The following is a 14762-nucleotide window of genomic DNA, read 5'->3' as shown; positions in this document are numbered from 1 at the left end:
ATGCTTTTTGCCCCTCATCACTTCCTTCCTGCCTTAGTAGAAATCCATTTTAAGTTTTGCTGTTAATTACCTTTTCCTCTTTAATGAGTCAAATTCACTTCCTGGTAAAAGTGACACAGAAATTCAATATTGCTTGTTGTATCTATATTGCGCAAAAGCAGAAATCTGTTTATTGATCACAGACTTGCACTATAAATATACTTTGTCATACTTCACAGAAGTAAAACAACAAAAGCAGAAAGAAGGAGAAGTTGGATCTTCTTATAGTCAAAAGATAAATATTTCAGTTAAAAAAACCTAATGGTCATGAAACTAAAAGTTATTGAAAAAATAACTTAAATCACACTTAAATCTCAGTTTAAGCAATTTATACTAAGTAGTCAAATTACACAGTTGGTATAAACCCACTGGATTCTAATTTTTTTCATATGCTAAACCATAATTTTAAGAAACATTTACTTAAAAATACATCTAGAAGACAGTTTTGTCTTAAGGACTCCTTTTTAACTGCAAGGCTTTTGAGACACAGTAAGAAATATACCAGTAGTTCTACATTTTCTTACCCAATATATCCAGCTGCCGTAAGTGCGTACAGTTAGCAGCAAGCTCCTCAATGTCTGTGTCACACACAGACCTGTTGGCCGTAAGAAAGAGCTTTTGCAAATTCGGGAGTTTACGTGCAAGGTTTGTGAAACAGCCTGTACTGCTCTGTAACGTAGGGCACCAGCCAAGATCAAGTTCTTCCAAAAGCTGGCAGCCTGAAGCCAATTCTGCTATTCCACTTTCAGTTATGTTTTTACATCTCCACAAATCCAGACTGCGAAGCTTTTTACATTTTGCTCCCATCACGCTTGCTATAAGATCATAGTCTTCAATCTGCAAGGAAAGCAAACACTTTGTCATGTATACCATCTTTCCAGACACACATAGGTGTTTCAAGATTTGCTTGCTAACACACCTACAAGCTCTGTCTTGAGCATTTCTCATTTCTAAAGAGCTCTGAAAATTATTCATTGTACCGTGAGGTCTACTTTTACAAAAGACAAAAATAAAATAAATTTCCTATCAACCCCCAGACATAGGTGTTTGTAAATTCACTTAATTCTAAAGATCAGTGAAAATACAGTGAAAAGATCACTTTCTTTGGAAACCCCTTCTTTTTATTGCACAGTTGTTTTTCCTTCAAAAGATGATTAAAACTGGTTTTATTACCATAGGCACCGCCGCCATAAGCCCTGCCACCGTAAGATCTGACCATGCAGATTGAAGAATGTGCTTATTTCCATTCTAGGTTGATCAGTTGCTGCACCTCCTTATGGAAGTCTTATGAGTTACCTTGGGCGAGCCAAAGGGACTGAAACAGGGTCCCACCATACAGGCAGAAGGAATGAAACCCACTATCAAAAACCATAGGAAGACAAGACTGTTGGAAAAATGTACTCACGCTGCCTTCCTCTTTTGCCCATGAGTCAAAGCAGGGAAGGCTGAGCCAATTCTGCTTTGTCGCTTGCTTTTTGAATGACAAGGAAGGTCAGCTAAATCTCCCTGATGAGTAATCTGGCATGTCTACCACCAGAGACAGCAGGGAGCAAGAATCCCACTACATACAGCTCTGGCACGCACATGCAATACAGCTCAAATGAGTGCCCTGCAGGAATTGCTGCTGTCCCTGTATTCTCTTTCTTTAAATCAACGAGTGTGCCCAGCAAGTCTATGACTCAAATGGCTTTTGCTGAAAATATTTCTCTCATGGTTATTATTGTAGGGTCAGACACAAGCATTATTCTGCTAGGAATGATGATTTGGTCTGAATAAAAATAAATAAGTCATGATTAGTTTTGGAAAGAAAAAGTGATTATCCCTATAAAGAATGCCCCAAAATTTAGGAAGAGGCTGAAGAGCTATGAGAAAGCCTACAAGCTATGCTTTAGGCCTACTAAACTAGTATGTAACCCTTAAGTATATGACTAAGCTGCATTCACCTTGGACTTTTCAAGAGGGTATAGTATAATGTCAACTTACCATTTAACATGTCTTTGTGAAACATAAACCTAGGTCTAGTTCCAAAGCAAGCATGCACAGATGTGCACACACACACACACGCATGCACACACACGCACCGTCCCCACATGGTGTAAGTACTCACCATGACGCAGCTGCCCAGGCTGAGGTGCTGCAGCTCCGAGCAGAAGTTCAGAATACTGAGCAGGGCTGTTTGCTGCCACGGGGGAACACACCAGAAGGAAATATGGAAAGTGAAACAAAGAGAAGAGGTCAATTAGACATTAAAGGCTGTCACCACATTTCCTGAAATACAGCTCAAAACTCCGTTACAGACACCACAAATGCCACTTAATGAGTCCCTTGGTACTCCACCCATTGATTGGCTTCAAGCAACGGTAATCGTTACAAACCTTTATGCAAGTCACTTTGGATGTGGTTTTGCATCGCCGTGAAGATACCTACACACCCATGACCTATCCGCTCATTTCCCATAGGAAAGCTGCTGAAGAAGTATGGCAAGTTCAAATAACAGGCAAGGCCAGCCCAAAAACACAGAGGGCTGGTGACACACCAGAAGCACAGCGGAGGCTCTGACATTCGCTGATCAGCTGCAGCCTGATGGAACTGCCAATAGAGCTGCACAGCATCAGGACCAAGCTGGTGACTTTAATGTCAAAGGAGTCTCCGTGCTGACAAGAGTGCTGACAACCATTGAGCACCTGTCACTACTTGCATGCAGACTGAAACAGATATAATGTGTATTTTACAGTCACGTTCCTGCCATTTAATATGGCCATTCTTTTCAGAAACTATTGCACATTGCTCAGCCTGAAATTGGACTGGAACATCAGACGTATCTTACAAAACATAAAGCACGTGGCTGTTCTGTTCCGCAACACGTGAAACTTCACAGGCTTTTACTTGTATTTCTAAGATACAGCAAAGACTCTTCTACATTGTCTGTAGCCATATTTTGTTTTGTAGTTGGAAATACACACAGCACAAAAAAGAATGTAGTCTGGGATTCACAACACAAATAGTTGTGCATCATACTTAAAACATTCACTGCTTTGTAAGGACTTTGTAATCTGTGTGAGCTTGAAAATGGGAGTAAGTTTCACAAGGTATTAACAGTAAAAGTCTGTGGATTTCTACAGGATATACAATAGTTTCTAGCAGAAAAAAACAAGCAATATAGAAGGGACAAAATAATATACTGCTTAGTGGAATTCCTACACGAACACTAGTCAACAATATTTGTACACACGGGTAGTATAATTTATACAGTTTTTTTAAAATATAAATTTTCTTGTTTCAGAAAGTTTACAGTTAAATGCTTTACTGAAGTCTCCGCAGTTTGTTATATTCTAATGAAACTTGGCAGAAACATGATCCTTTGTCATATCACTGTGAAGAAATATCTGATCCCTTGCACTGAAAGGCTGGTAGACACAGAACAGGGACATAGCATGTGGTATTCACAGAGACCATTTCAGACATCTAATTTAGGTGTCTCCAGGGAGCAATTAGAAATACCCAACACTTGACACGTATGGAACCTCAGCTTCCAACTTGGCCTTCTAATATTTGATTTCCCAAAGGCAGCCTAAAAGTAGATGCTATGAGTAAGCCTTCCTCACGTATATCTTTGCAGAGGTCTTACAAAGCCACTGCCCGCTTGCTTGCTTTACTTTCATTCATGTTTTTAAAGAAAAAGGTAGCTAGGGAATTAAACACAAGAGCATTAAAAAGTCATTATGAAGGAGGTAACACTTAAGAACACTTCAAAGCTAATACATGTGTTAATATCCAATACGTTTTAAATAACGTACTTATTAAGCAAATGCTTCATTTGGATCATTAAACCTGAATAAACAAGTAACTCCAAGAGAATGAGACATAAGTCTTTACTATTTAACTCAGTGAAAGCTATGAGCTTTAGAACCTACCCAGGTGCACAAATTAAAAGCAAAATCCCCAAACCCCTCTTTAAAAACCTTAAATATCAGAACTAAATAAATTAGTGTCTGACTGCACACACAGTTCTAAACAGGGTTTCTGCAGGTATTCAGGTGACTCCACAGGAAAGCTGAATACCTTGCTGCATTCCACCATGTTTTTTAGTAACGGTTTCCAGACTGGAATTTAAATGCTGGCCTGAAACGATGGGAAGCAGCAATATCTTTCCTTAAATGACACAAAACAGCGCAAAAGTGAACAGTCACTCTGAAGAGCTTGTAGGATGTGAGATCAGTTCCTTACTTCCTCTTCTTCAGAGAGGGGTGAAACAGGTAGGAAGACTAATATTCATAGTTATCTTGATTAGACAACTGAGCTACTTTTGTTAACTTTAACAGGAATGTGATGCATCTCTCAGGATACCTTTTTTAGTCCCTCTCTAATTTGAGACCTGTATTATGTATATATATACCTGAATTTCCTGTATAGATGTGCATTGAGTTCACATTTTCAAATATCTTTTCATAACCTATAAAACCTAAAGTATTATTTGAAACAATTATTTAAAAAAAAACCACAAAAATTTTAAAAAGCATTAGGAAAGTGGGTAATGGAAGGGGAGCTTGGTAGAACACCATGTCATACCATCACGAATCATGCAAAGTCAGCCCAAGAGTAAACACCTACTTACTAAACATTAGTCATACTGGCTATATTAATTCCTCTTCTGGGGCGCATACATGCTCCCCCACCCCAAATCAGATTTCTTTCAGAAGCAGTGTCTGTTCTTCTGTAACTGAGGTGGGGTTTGCATATGTCAAGAAAGAAGAAAAAACCCTTTGTGCATGCCTAGTTGTGCCTCAGTCAATTGAGAATCCAGGTGGCAAAGGACATGAAAATAGCAGGAGAGAATGGCAGCTCACAGAATCCATATGCACTACATATAGAAGGACTATCATTGTAATAACTTGTCTGTTTCAAGCCATCTGTCTGTGCAATTCATCTCTGACTTGCAATACAAGATGAATGATAACACTCCTACTTAAGCAAAGGAGAAGAGCAAGGCAATTGCCCATTCCCAGCAAAGGTGGGAAAGGTGTTTTTGGCTGAGGAAAACATACAGTGCAGGAGTTGCTTTAAGAGAGAAGACTCTGACATCAAACTGATCAGAAGTATATGATACTGCTGCTAAACACGACCTTACAGAGCAGATTACAGAAATATTTTAGGGCATGGCAGTTAGTCCTAAACCTCAGAAAAGGGAAGCAAACTGCCTGAAGAGCCTCTGAAGTCTTTATGAACAGGTCAGACAAACATCTGTCAGAAAGGACATCAACAGGGTTGATCCTGCCTTGGACAAGAGAAGAGATTACCGCTTGAAATCCTGACTTACTCCACATCAGACAGGTGAGACGTCTGCCCAAACATCAAAGTCCTCCGCTCTGTAATACAGGCCAGCCTGGAAGACATTTATGTGCTGTGTATATTTCAACTAAATAGCCAATACTGGACTAACTTGTATCCTACCCATCTTTGTAAAGACATTAGACATCACACTTAAGTTTTGACTTAGATGTTGCAAGAGTGTTGCTGGTTTGAACAGACAACGCATCAGTGGAGAAACCAAATACTGGTACCAGAGTAATACACTGGGCAAGACTGAATCTTCCTTGACTTTTTTCAGGATTTTTGCGTTCGTGATCCAGCAGGGAGTTGGTATGATAAGGAAAGCATCCAACAGATTGCCTGAGCTCAATATCCATTCAAACAGAAAACACGTCTGTCTATGGCAGATGTGGCTCACTCATTGCAGTTTCATTGTCATGTAGTCCAATATTAAAAAAAAAGTTTAAAAAGTACAAATGATGCACTGTAATATGGCTATCACATAAAGGCATGAAAATTAGTGCACCACAGTGTGCCCCTGGAAGATTAAAGGAAGAGCTTAAGAAAAACAACAAAGTTTTACTTTTAGGGTTGGGATAGGGAAGAAACAGCCTGCACCTTTTTATAAACTTTCTTTTTATAGAGAAATCTTAAAAACTACTTTTAAAATTATTACTTTTTATGCTGGGAACAAACAACGGGCTGGTTTTTCCCCTTCTCAGAAGAACTGTCTGACATAAGTTGGGAATTCTTCTAGCCTCTCAATGAAACAACTTGAGAGCCTAAATCTTTTACAAGACTTTTGTTCTCCTGCAATTTTTTCTTCAAATTTTTCAATGAAGTGGATGCTGAGAGAAAGTAATCTTAAGGTCTCATTAAAGACTGCTTCCTCCCTTCTTCAAATATGGTTTCCCCTGCTTGCTATGTTTTTAATCACAGAGTTACTAATTCTCCAGTTAACCTCTTTGCTCAAGAAAAAATTGAATTACGCAAGACTTAAGTTTTAGGTTTTTTAACATTAAAAATTTAAGTTAGGGGTAGGAAAAAAAAAAAAAAATCCTTTAACACCCACCCCCCGATTCCATTATATGAGAGGACAACCAAAGCTGTATTCTTTTTTCTTATCATTTCCAAATGGTGACATCTCTAGCCCTTCCTGCCCTATCCCCACCCAGACCCTGTTGTCTCCACTTACATTCAAATACTTATATAAAAGTTAGTCACAGGCAGATATCAGATAACATGCCTATATTTGCAAGCTCACCACAACAAGAATATTGCATTTTTCCACAATATCAAAGAATTAATATAACAACATTCCTAAAGACCACAATTCCTTTTTCATATTTTGGTTACTTATCTCTCCATCAGAAAATGCATCTTGAAGAGTCTTTGCAGTGAGTTGCCTTTGCATATAAATTTATGAGGCTGTTATATTTAATAACAAGTTCTATCACAGCATTTAGCCATGTTTCTAGGTAGCATTTTCATCTTAATCTACAGATCTATGTTAAAATATTGTACAAAATATTTGCTTTTAGGTTAGAATCAGGGTCTTTAGGACTATATTAACCAATTATAATGGATAACATATTTAGACGAGCTTATTCCACAATCACCTTTTCATAAGACAAACAGGAAAAGTATCAAAAGATTTGATCAGCCGGCTAGTAAAGAATTGTGGAATCCTGAATATGCAGTACCCAATCACCAGCTACCACATGCTGTTTGTGTACAAATCAAATTTATGTTTCTCAACATATTTAGCTAAAAGTTGATACAGCAATTAGGCAATTACTACAGGACATCAAACAGTCAGTATACATTTGATACTATGCACTTATATTTTGGGAGCCCTATTTCTCTGACAGAACACCTGACAATTTATTCCATTTAGTAACAACTAATAATCTGAGTGAAAATCCAAGACAGAAAATTCAACCTTGACTAAATGAGGAGGGGTAAATGTGGTAATGAGAAGGTAACTCTGCAGGGTACTCCAAGTATTCTGTCTTCCTAATAGAAGTTGTAGTCAATGACTTTTGAATGAATTCCTTAAAATTCTTGGAACCTGAGAAGCAGATGGAAAGGAGAACTGGAGAACTACAGGCTAAGGCCAGGCCAGTGAAATCTTCCATATGTCTCTCGGTCCATCAGTCACATCCGTATTCTTAGAAGCTGATCCTTCAGCAGAGAAATCAAAATATTCTCAGAACTGCACAGAAAGGTTCATCTGTTCATGATCTGGGCAGGAGCTTCCCTTTTGTTCCCAAAAGGTTTAAATTTACAGCAAGGGAGGTTGGGACCAGCTGACTCAGCCAGACAAATGCACAGCTGTGGGAACAGATTAGACCAAAATGTCTCAAAGTTCAGCACACACATCATGAGTGCTACTTCTACCGCTGCAGATACAAACTCCCTGCCCGCACAACTGCCTTGTCCTTCACACAAGTATTACTGCATGCACATTACTGTGTATAAAATGACTTTGGCAATTCTCCTTGTAGGTAACGCAAGGCCTCCAGCACGCCACAGACTAGAATCCTCCTGTTGGAGAACCAAGACATACCACACATACAAAAGACATAAGAAGTCTGAATCAGGTCTTTCTGGATATAGTTACAAAGTAAATATGATACAGAAGTTAGCAAGTTAACATGCCGAACAGGTTAAGAAGTCCTTTCTTAAAATAATAATAAAAAAAGATCTGCCAAGTTATCACAAGTAAAACCAAACCTCTTAATGCTGAACATCCACACATGGAGAACCCCACGGTGAAACAAAAAGCTGACTACCAAGTTGATGGGAAAGCAGAGAGGAAGGAAACCACCACTTGCTTTAAGAAAACTATGAACAAGCTCTTGGCAAATCAAGAAGATAAATCATGCGCATGGTACTGACCACTTGACATTGAGATAATTGTCTCACACAGGTTATTTATTGGGATCAAGTAATCTGAATCAAAAGGGTACTTGGAAGTTTTTATAGAATGGCCTGACTACCAGAATTGAGGCCAAACTTTTTGGAAGGGCAGACTAGCAACTTCCCAATTTCACACCAACAGTTCAAATGGTAAGATCTGTCCTATTTAACAGCCATATCCTGCTTTTCACTAAGGATGGCTAGTGATTCTGTGGGCAGCAAAGCAGTTTCCCCCCATAAGAATTAACGTAACAGAGGGGACACATGCAGGCACCTGTAAATATAAGCTGGTTTAATACAGACAGGTCACACGTATGGTGTGATCATCACCTGAGAGATGTGATGGCTTTTAAGATGGCTTTAAAACATCATCCACGTCATATGAGGTCTCTGGGTATTTCAACAGTGTGCATTAAGTCCCTGTGTACATGCATCCACTCTGAATTCTTACAAGAAATACTGCTTTATCACCAACCAAATTCAGCTGCTTCATCTGCAAGACTGCACACCTGACAGAAACCTCCTAAGGGGAACACCCTCACTGTCTCTTTCAGGGCAGTTACATCTCCATCATTATCGCTACCCTCCTCAGATTACTCAAAGTCAGACAAACCAATCAAAAGTGAAAAATGGAAAAACAGGGTAATAATGATGGCTAGCAGAGCAAAATACCAGGTGACTGGCAGCAGAGCTTGAGCAATGGCCAGAGAAGCGACAGATAGCAGAGCACTGCTGTAGCTGGGCACGGCCCCACCAGCCGGAAAGCAAGCATTCCTGAAGCCCGTCCACCTCCCTCAGGCGCTCTCACGCAAGGGCTGGCAGCAGGAGTTTTCCTGCCGCGCCCCACATCTCTTAACATGAACCCTTCGGACAGAAAAAACGCTGCTGTGGTCTACTGCCGAGCCTTTGGAGGGAGAGCTCCTCCTCCAAAGGTCAACCAAAGGAAACATCCTCAACTGTCCTCTTTTGTACGGCAGCTTCCCCTCTCTTTACTACAAACTGATGTATACAACTTTTGCCAAGTTATTTTAGAAAATGAACCAAATTACTTCTGATTTCAAGGAGAATTAACATTTAGTTACGTGTCTCAATTATTCTGCTTCAGGACTTCCAGAAACACCGTAGTGAATAGCATCTGCTATGTCTTCCTGTGTAAAGCAGAGACAAGGAATCTTGATGACAGCACATCACTGGATTCATTTTTTTTAAGACTACAGCTATTACTGTATGTGACTAAGGTATCTTTGGAACAGCAATTGACTTCCGTATGTAAAACTGGATAAAAGGAGGTTCTAGTAAGACTCCTTGAAAAATAAAAAAAAACAGCAACCAATCCTCTCCCCCCCCCCAATAACACAGCTCAGCAACAGAAAGTTCTTCCCTCCAATTTTGGCTTCTAGTAGCAAAAATACTGCAGCAACATTGTTATTGGTGTTTTCCATCAACTATTTGAAAATATACAATTATAATTTATCACAGTCTTTATCTTAAGCCAGTGAAGTTCTATTTCATAGGTACTACACCAAAAAGTTTTACCATACTAGAACTACGTGTGGTAAAAAAACCCAACCAACCAAACAAGAAAAACCTCAGATGAAAGCAGACAATCTTATTTCAATCTGAGTGCCAATACTGCTATAAATATTTGTAATTACAAATACCTCATGCAAATATAAAAGGTAATCTTGTTAAGATTGTCAAAAGTAATTCAAAATCTATATAAACTCAGAATACTTTTTTTTCCTCCCTTTAGCATTTTATAGCACAGGAAGAAAACCAAAAATCAACTTTTTGGGTGTGGGGCTTTTTTTGGCACAGTCTGTGAAAGAACTATGTCAGAAATTACTTGACATCTGCTATTCTAATACAGTAATTAAAAAACACATCAGATGCAAAGCCAGAATTCTGTAAACCCATTAAACCCTTCATTTTGAAAGGTGTAACAGGTCAAATCAATATTGCCTATAAAAAGGTAAAAAAAAAAAAAATCTACTTCACAAATTTCAAAATATTGTACCTCAGCATCTAAAAACCAACCTACAGTAGTCCCAAAAAGCAATTCTTCTCACAGAAAGAAGAATGTAATACATCAATAATGCAGAAACAAAAGGTATAGTAATGGTGAAATACAATTCTTATCTAAATCTGCTCCAGCAAAGAAACTGTAAAACATGCTTCTGGTCATCTTTTTTTTTCCCCTCCCCCAAACGGTATTTTAAGGAATCATAAGATAATTTCAGGTATGCACGTGTTGGTACTATGATACTTTGAAACAACATTGAAACAACAATGTTAAAGATCCAAGGGAATTTGAGAGGTTTAGAGAGATGAGATGTGTGCTTGTAAGTCATTGGGTTAACCAGTTAAAAAAACAACACAAAATGAATTTTAGATACTTACAGAGTGCCAGCTTGAGTTTTCAGGAAAGTTTTCATATCTGTTAGCTTCCTGGAAAGCACCCATTTTCAGACTACTTCGAAGATTTTGAGTTCTAAGGATAAAGACTTATCCTCAGTATCTTATTTTTGACAGAAAGAACACGTCTTGGGATAGTACATGAACATTCAGTAACACACGAAATACATAATATCCTGTTTCTGGGAACTAAAATTGGATCTAGAGGCCTACAAAACTATTCAAGTCGTTCACCTTCTTTTGGTTTAATCTATTTTCACTTCTCTATGTTAGTTTTCAGTTAAATGAAATGTTACAGAAAATGTCATTGACAGAAAATAGCAGGGAATCATATGCCAAATTAGAACTAAATCGTGGCAAAATTTGTTTCATGCTTAAGTCCTTCAGTTCCCTCAGCTAACTGGTGCCATTTCTTGAGGAAGCAAACAGAAGAGGTCACCTCATCCTTTACAAGGTACTTTTTGTGGCCTTAGGGAAGAACAAGATACCCATGTAGTCCCAGACAGAGATAATCCCTGAAAGTCTCCAATCACTTAATTCACAGAAATGTTTGTACCTCCTGAGGAAGCTTTCTTTAGCAATCCTTTTCTCAATTTTTCCAGAGGAAAAAGGCTGAGCTTTGTAACGAACTGAACTTCCTGCAACTTAGAAAAGCATGTTATCAAGGTACAGTATTTCAAGTCCTTATACACATCCCTACGTAGAGTAGCCTATCTGTTATCATACTTATCAGAGAATCTCAGTGTCTTCTGTATTTCCATCCTCATTATCACAGCTACAAAACGAGAAAGTTGCTATTATGCAAATTTTACTGATGGGGGAAGTGTGGCATACAGAAGCAGCGCATCTCACAACTGGCTGTTGTCCTGGTCACAGATCAGGAGAACAAAGCTCATGGGTTAAGTCCTCCGTTAGTATCGGCACCAAGTCACAGAATCACAGAAGAGCTGAGTGTTGGAAGGGACTTCTGGAGACTGTTTAGCCCAGCCCACCTGGCTCCAGCTCCACTGGCCTTGCCAACCAGACTGAAAAAAGCTGTCAACAGATGAAGGAGCCAGTCCCTTTCACACCTTCTCAACTAATGTTTGCAGAAGTGGATAACCATCCCCTGCCCTTTATTAGCACAAACACAAGTGTATTTAAGTGATGCCTTCTGGATAGAGACATTAACGTAGACAATTTTCACCTACAGATTCAAAATAAATATGGCAGCACACCCATTTTCCTCTACAGTATAAGCTGGCATTAGAATAGGAAGTCTGTTCTCCCTTGAGCATCCACACAGCTATCACCTTGGAAGATATATCATGGAAAGAAACATGATTAAAAGGGTGAGAATTGGAATATATTTGTTAAAAATCAGCTCCCCCTTCCTCCCCCCCCCACAGTACTTGGATTATTGGACCATTTTTGAGATGAAGAACTGGACAGTGATAAAACTTTTGCCTCCAAAACTTTATGACACAAGTTTAAAACCAGATGCAATATAAACACTGTATGAGCATCAGGTAAGAGAAGAAAAAGAGTATGTGGAAAGGAAGGTGGAATGAACCTTATTACTGAGTGCAGATATAGCCTTCCAAAAGTCAAAACACTTGCCTCCTCACAAATAGGCACAATGTAATTTGCAAGCTGGGATTCAGGAGGTACAGGGGAACCGTTTTGTTACCTACAGTTACTCGGCAGTGCCAGGGACACAGCAGGGACTGGGACACAGCAACACGGCAACTACTGAATTAATTCAATGAAAGTAATAGTCTCTGTAGTTAATTCAATCACTGTATTTTGGTTTTGCTTCATTTGGTCAAATTATGCCCTCCCTTATGTCTGCAAATCTGTTTTACACCTTCATTCTTCCCCCTCACTCTCCACTTTATGGGCTCAAGTGACCAAATTCAGCCCTATGAGCCTGACATTGGATCAGAAGGCACCACCAAGGCCCTGTATTGCATAATTATTTGTCACCAGCTCAACCTCCTTCCAAGAATCTACTTTCTAGCTAAAGGCTTTCACTTTTCACCCCCGCTATTTGTTTGTAACTCTTAATCCCGAAGATTTGTACCCAAGCCAATGAAGTTTCGTCCAAGTTGAAAAACTTCAGACCATAGCTCTCAGAAGTGTAACATAACCCATACCAGGTTATTTCTGAAAACGCCGTAGAATGATTTTACAGCAGCATTAACTCTTTCATTGCTCACAGCATAAGAAAGTAAGAGCTGTTATATTTACTGCTAAGATTCTTATGCCTCTTCTGGGTATCTACAATTTCCAATGTCCTCTCTTACAGCTACCCAAGTTCCAAATTTGCTCTTGGTCAAAGATATCATAGATATAATTTAGAAATACAACACTTGCTTTAAAATGTGTGCAAAACAGAGTCCTTTGTCCATTGTAATTTGATTTAAATTTAGTTCATTTTGTATTTCAATCATAATTGTAATATTAACTTTAAAAACCTTTTCTTCACACATTATAAAGAATTCAGGATATTATGCAACATGAAATATATGATCTTACATTAAAATTTACACCCAGCCATAAGGAGACTGTCAAGTTCTCCTACTGTAATTGTGGCATTGGTTTCTTTAAAATACAGTTTTGGCTGCATTATTTACATGGATGGGATACTTCATGATTAAGCATTAAATCAAGATAATATTCATACTCAAACCATAAAGATGTGCACTGCCAATTACTGTATACAATAATACCTCCATTGTTCATTGCATTCTTTAAATGTACCAATGCCAACAAGTGCTTAAATTATGCTGTGAATACACTCTCAATGAATAAACATTAAGGAGTCATGTATCAGCAAATACCAAAACCACCACAAAAATCCCACAAGTATAATAGTGGTCTTGAGCTAGCAGAAATTACATTTCTAAAATGCTGGCATTAGTTTCTCAAAGCAAGTTACAGATTATTTCCAGCATATACAGAATCTAACAACCTTTAAGAATGAACTTAAAGCACTGGAAAAATGAGCTGCATTTAGTAGGGAGGAATATAGTGGTGCAGGACAACTTTTTTCCTGTTTTTTTTTTTTTCTTGTTTGGCCTGGAACAAGTTACTGAAAGTCACTGGACTTTCCTCCTTGTAACAGAGAGGCTGGAATAATTCAAGGGAGTTGGAAGCTTCCCTTCAGAGGTTTGAAACTGATTTTGTACACAGAAACTTGCACTCAATAAGTCATGGAAATAACATTATATATGGTCTCTAAGAATCAGCAGAGTTAGGACCAAAGACCATAAACTCCTCCAGATGGTACGGCTACCTTCCAAAATAGCAATGCAGTGGTTTTGGTGCCAGAGACAGTCAGTAGCAGAACACCAGAATTGTCCATTACACTAAAAATATACACTTTCAAGCTTTGATTACAGAGACAATGGGAATATTTTTAAATACAAAACCTATACAAAGAAAACAGCTAAAATAACAAGGAACTGTCATAACAATTGCTCAGATGCTTACATAATATGTTGTCAATTTTATTAAGTTTCTGTTTTCCTCAAAATCTGTTTTTCTGTACCTAACAGGTAAAAATAATTAACAGTAGTCAATCTTCTGCGGAGTATTTTCTCAGAATTCATCTATTAGCATCATAATAATCATATAAGCATCATAATAATCTATATAAACAGAAAAGTACAACAAATACTTTAAATCTTAAAAGCAATTTTTGGCATTAAAAAACCCCCCAAAAATAAAAGGAAAGAGTACTGCAAGATGTAGTCTGAGTAGGGAGATCCTACACCTGGGCAGGTCCATGGGAGTTTGTTTTCATTTAATCAAAACACCATTTCTTTTAGTAAAATATTAATCCTGTACTTTGCAAAGCATCATGCAAAACCACAAACAGCTTTACCAACACACTGACAAGAAGGATGAAGAATCTTCATTCCATATCCTATTTAATCACATGCCCAAATTCACAACCAAAAGCACAAGTTGTACTATTTACCCAGATGTTCTCTAACACAACACTGCGTTTTCAACAGAGGTTGACAACTGTGGAGTAGAAAATGACCCCTTTTCCATTTCACTGGCATCACAAATAACATGCAGAGAGGGGC

The 14762-nt window shown here is 38.4% G+C and overlaps 1 protein-coding gene across 7 annotated transcripts in view; it reads right to left on the bottom strand.

Annotated features, from left to right (window-relative positions):
* Positions 1 to 14762, bottom strand: part of FBXL4 (F-box and leucine rich repeat protein 4) — a 62497-nt gene that overhangs the window by 8789 nt on the left and 38946 nt on the right. For all 7 annotated transcript variants that reach the window (XM_075706698.1, XM_075706695.1, XM_075706699.1 and 4 more), the window contains 2 exons: positions 2147 to 2218; positions 564 to 876 (listed from right to left, as the gene is read on the bottom strand). In XM_075706698.1, coding sequence (XP_075562813.1) covers positions 564 to 876; positions 2147 to 2218 — 385 coding nt within the window. The remainder of the gene's footprint in view (positions 1 to 563; positions 877 to 2146; positions 2219 to 14762) is intronic.

The sequence above is a fragment of the Pelecanus crispus genome, chromosome 3 (assembly GCF_030463565.1).
Source record: "Pelecanus crispus isolate bPelCri1 chromosome 3, bPelCri1.pri, whole genome shotgun sequence".
NCBI lineage: Eukaryota > Metazoa > Chordata > Aves > Pelecaniformes > Pelecanidae > Pelecanus > Pelecanus crispus.
This window is presented reverse-complemented; position numbering and strand designations above follow the sequence as displayed.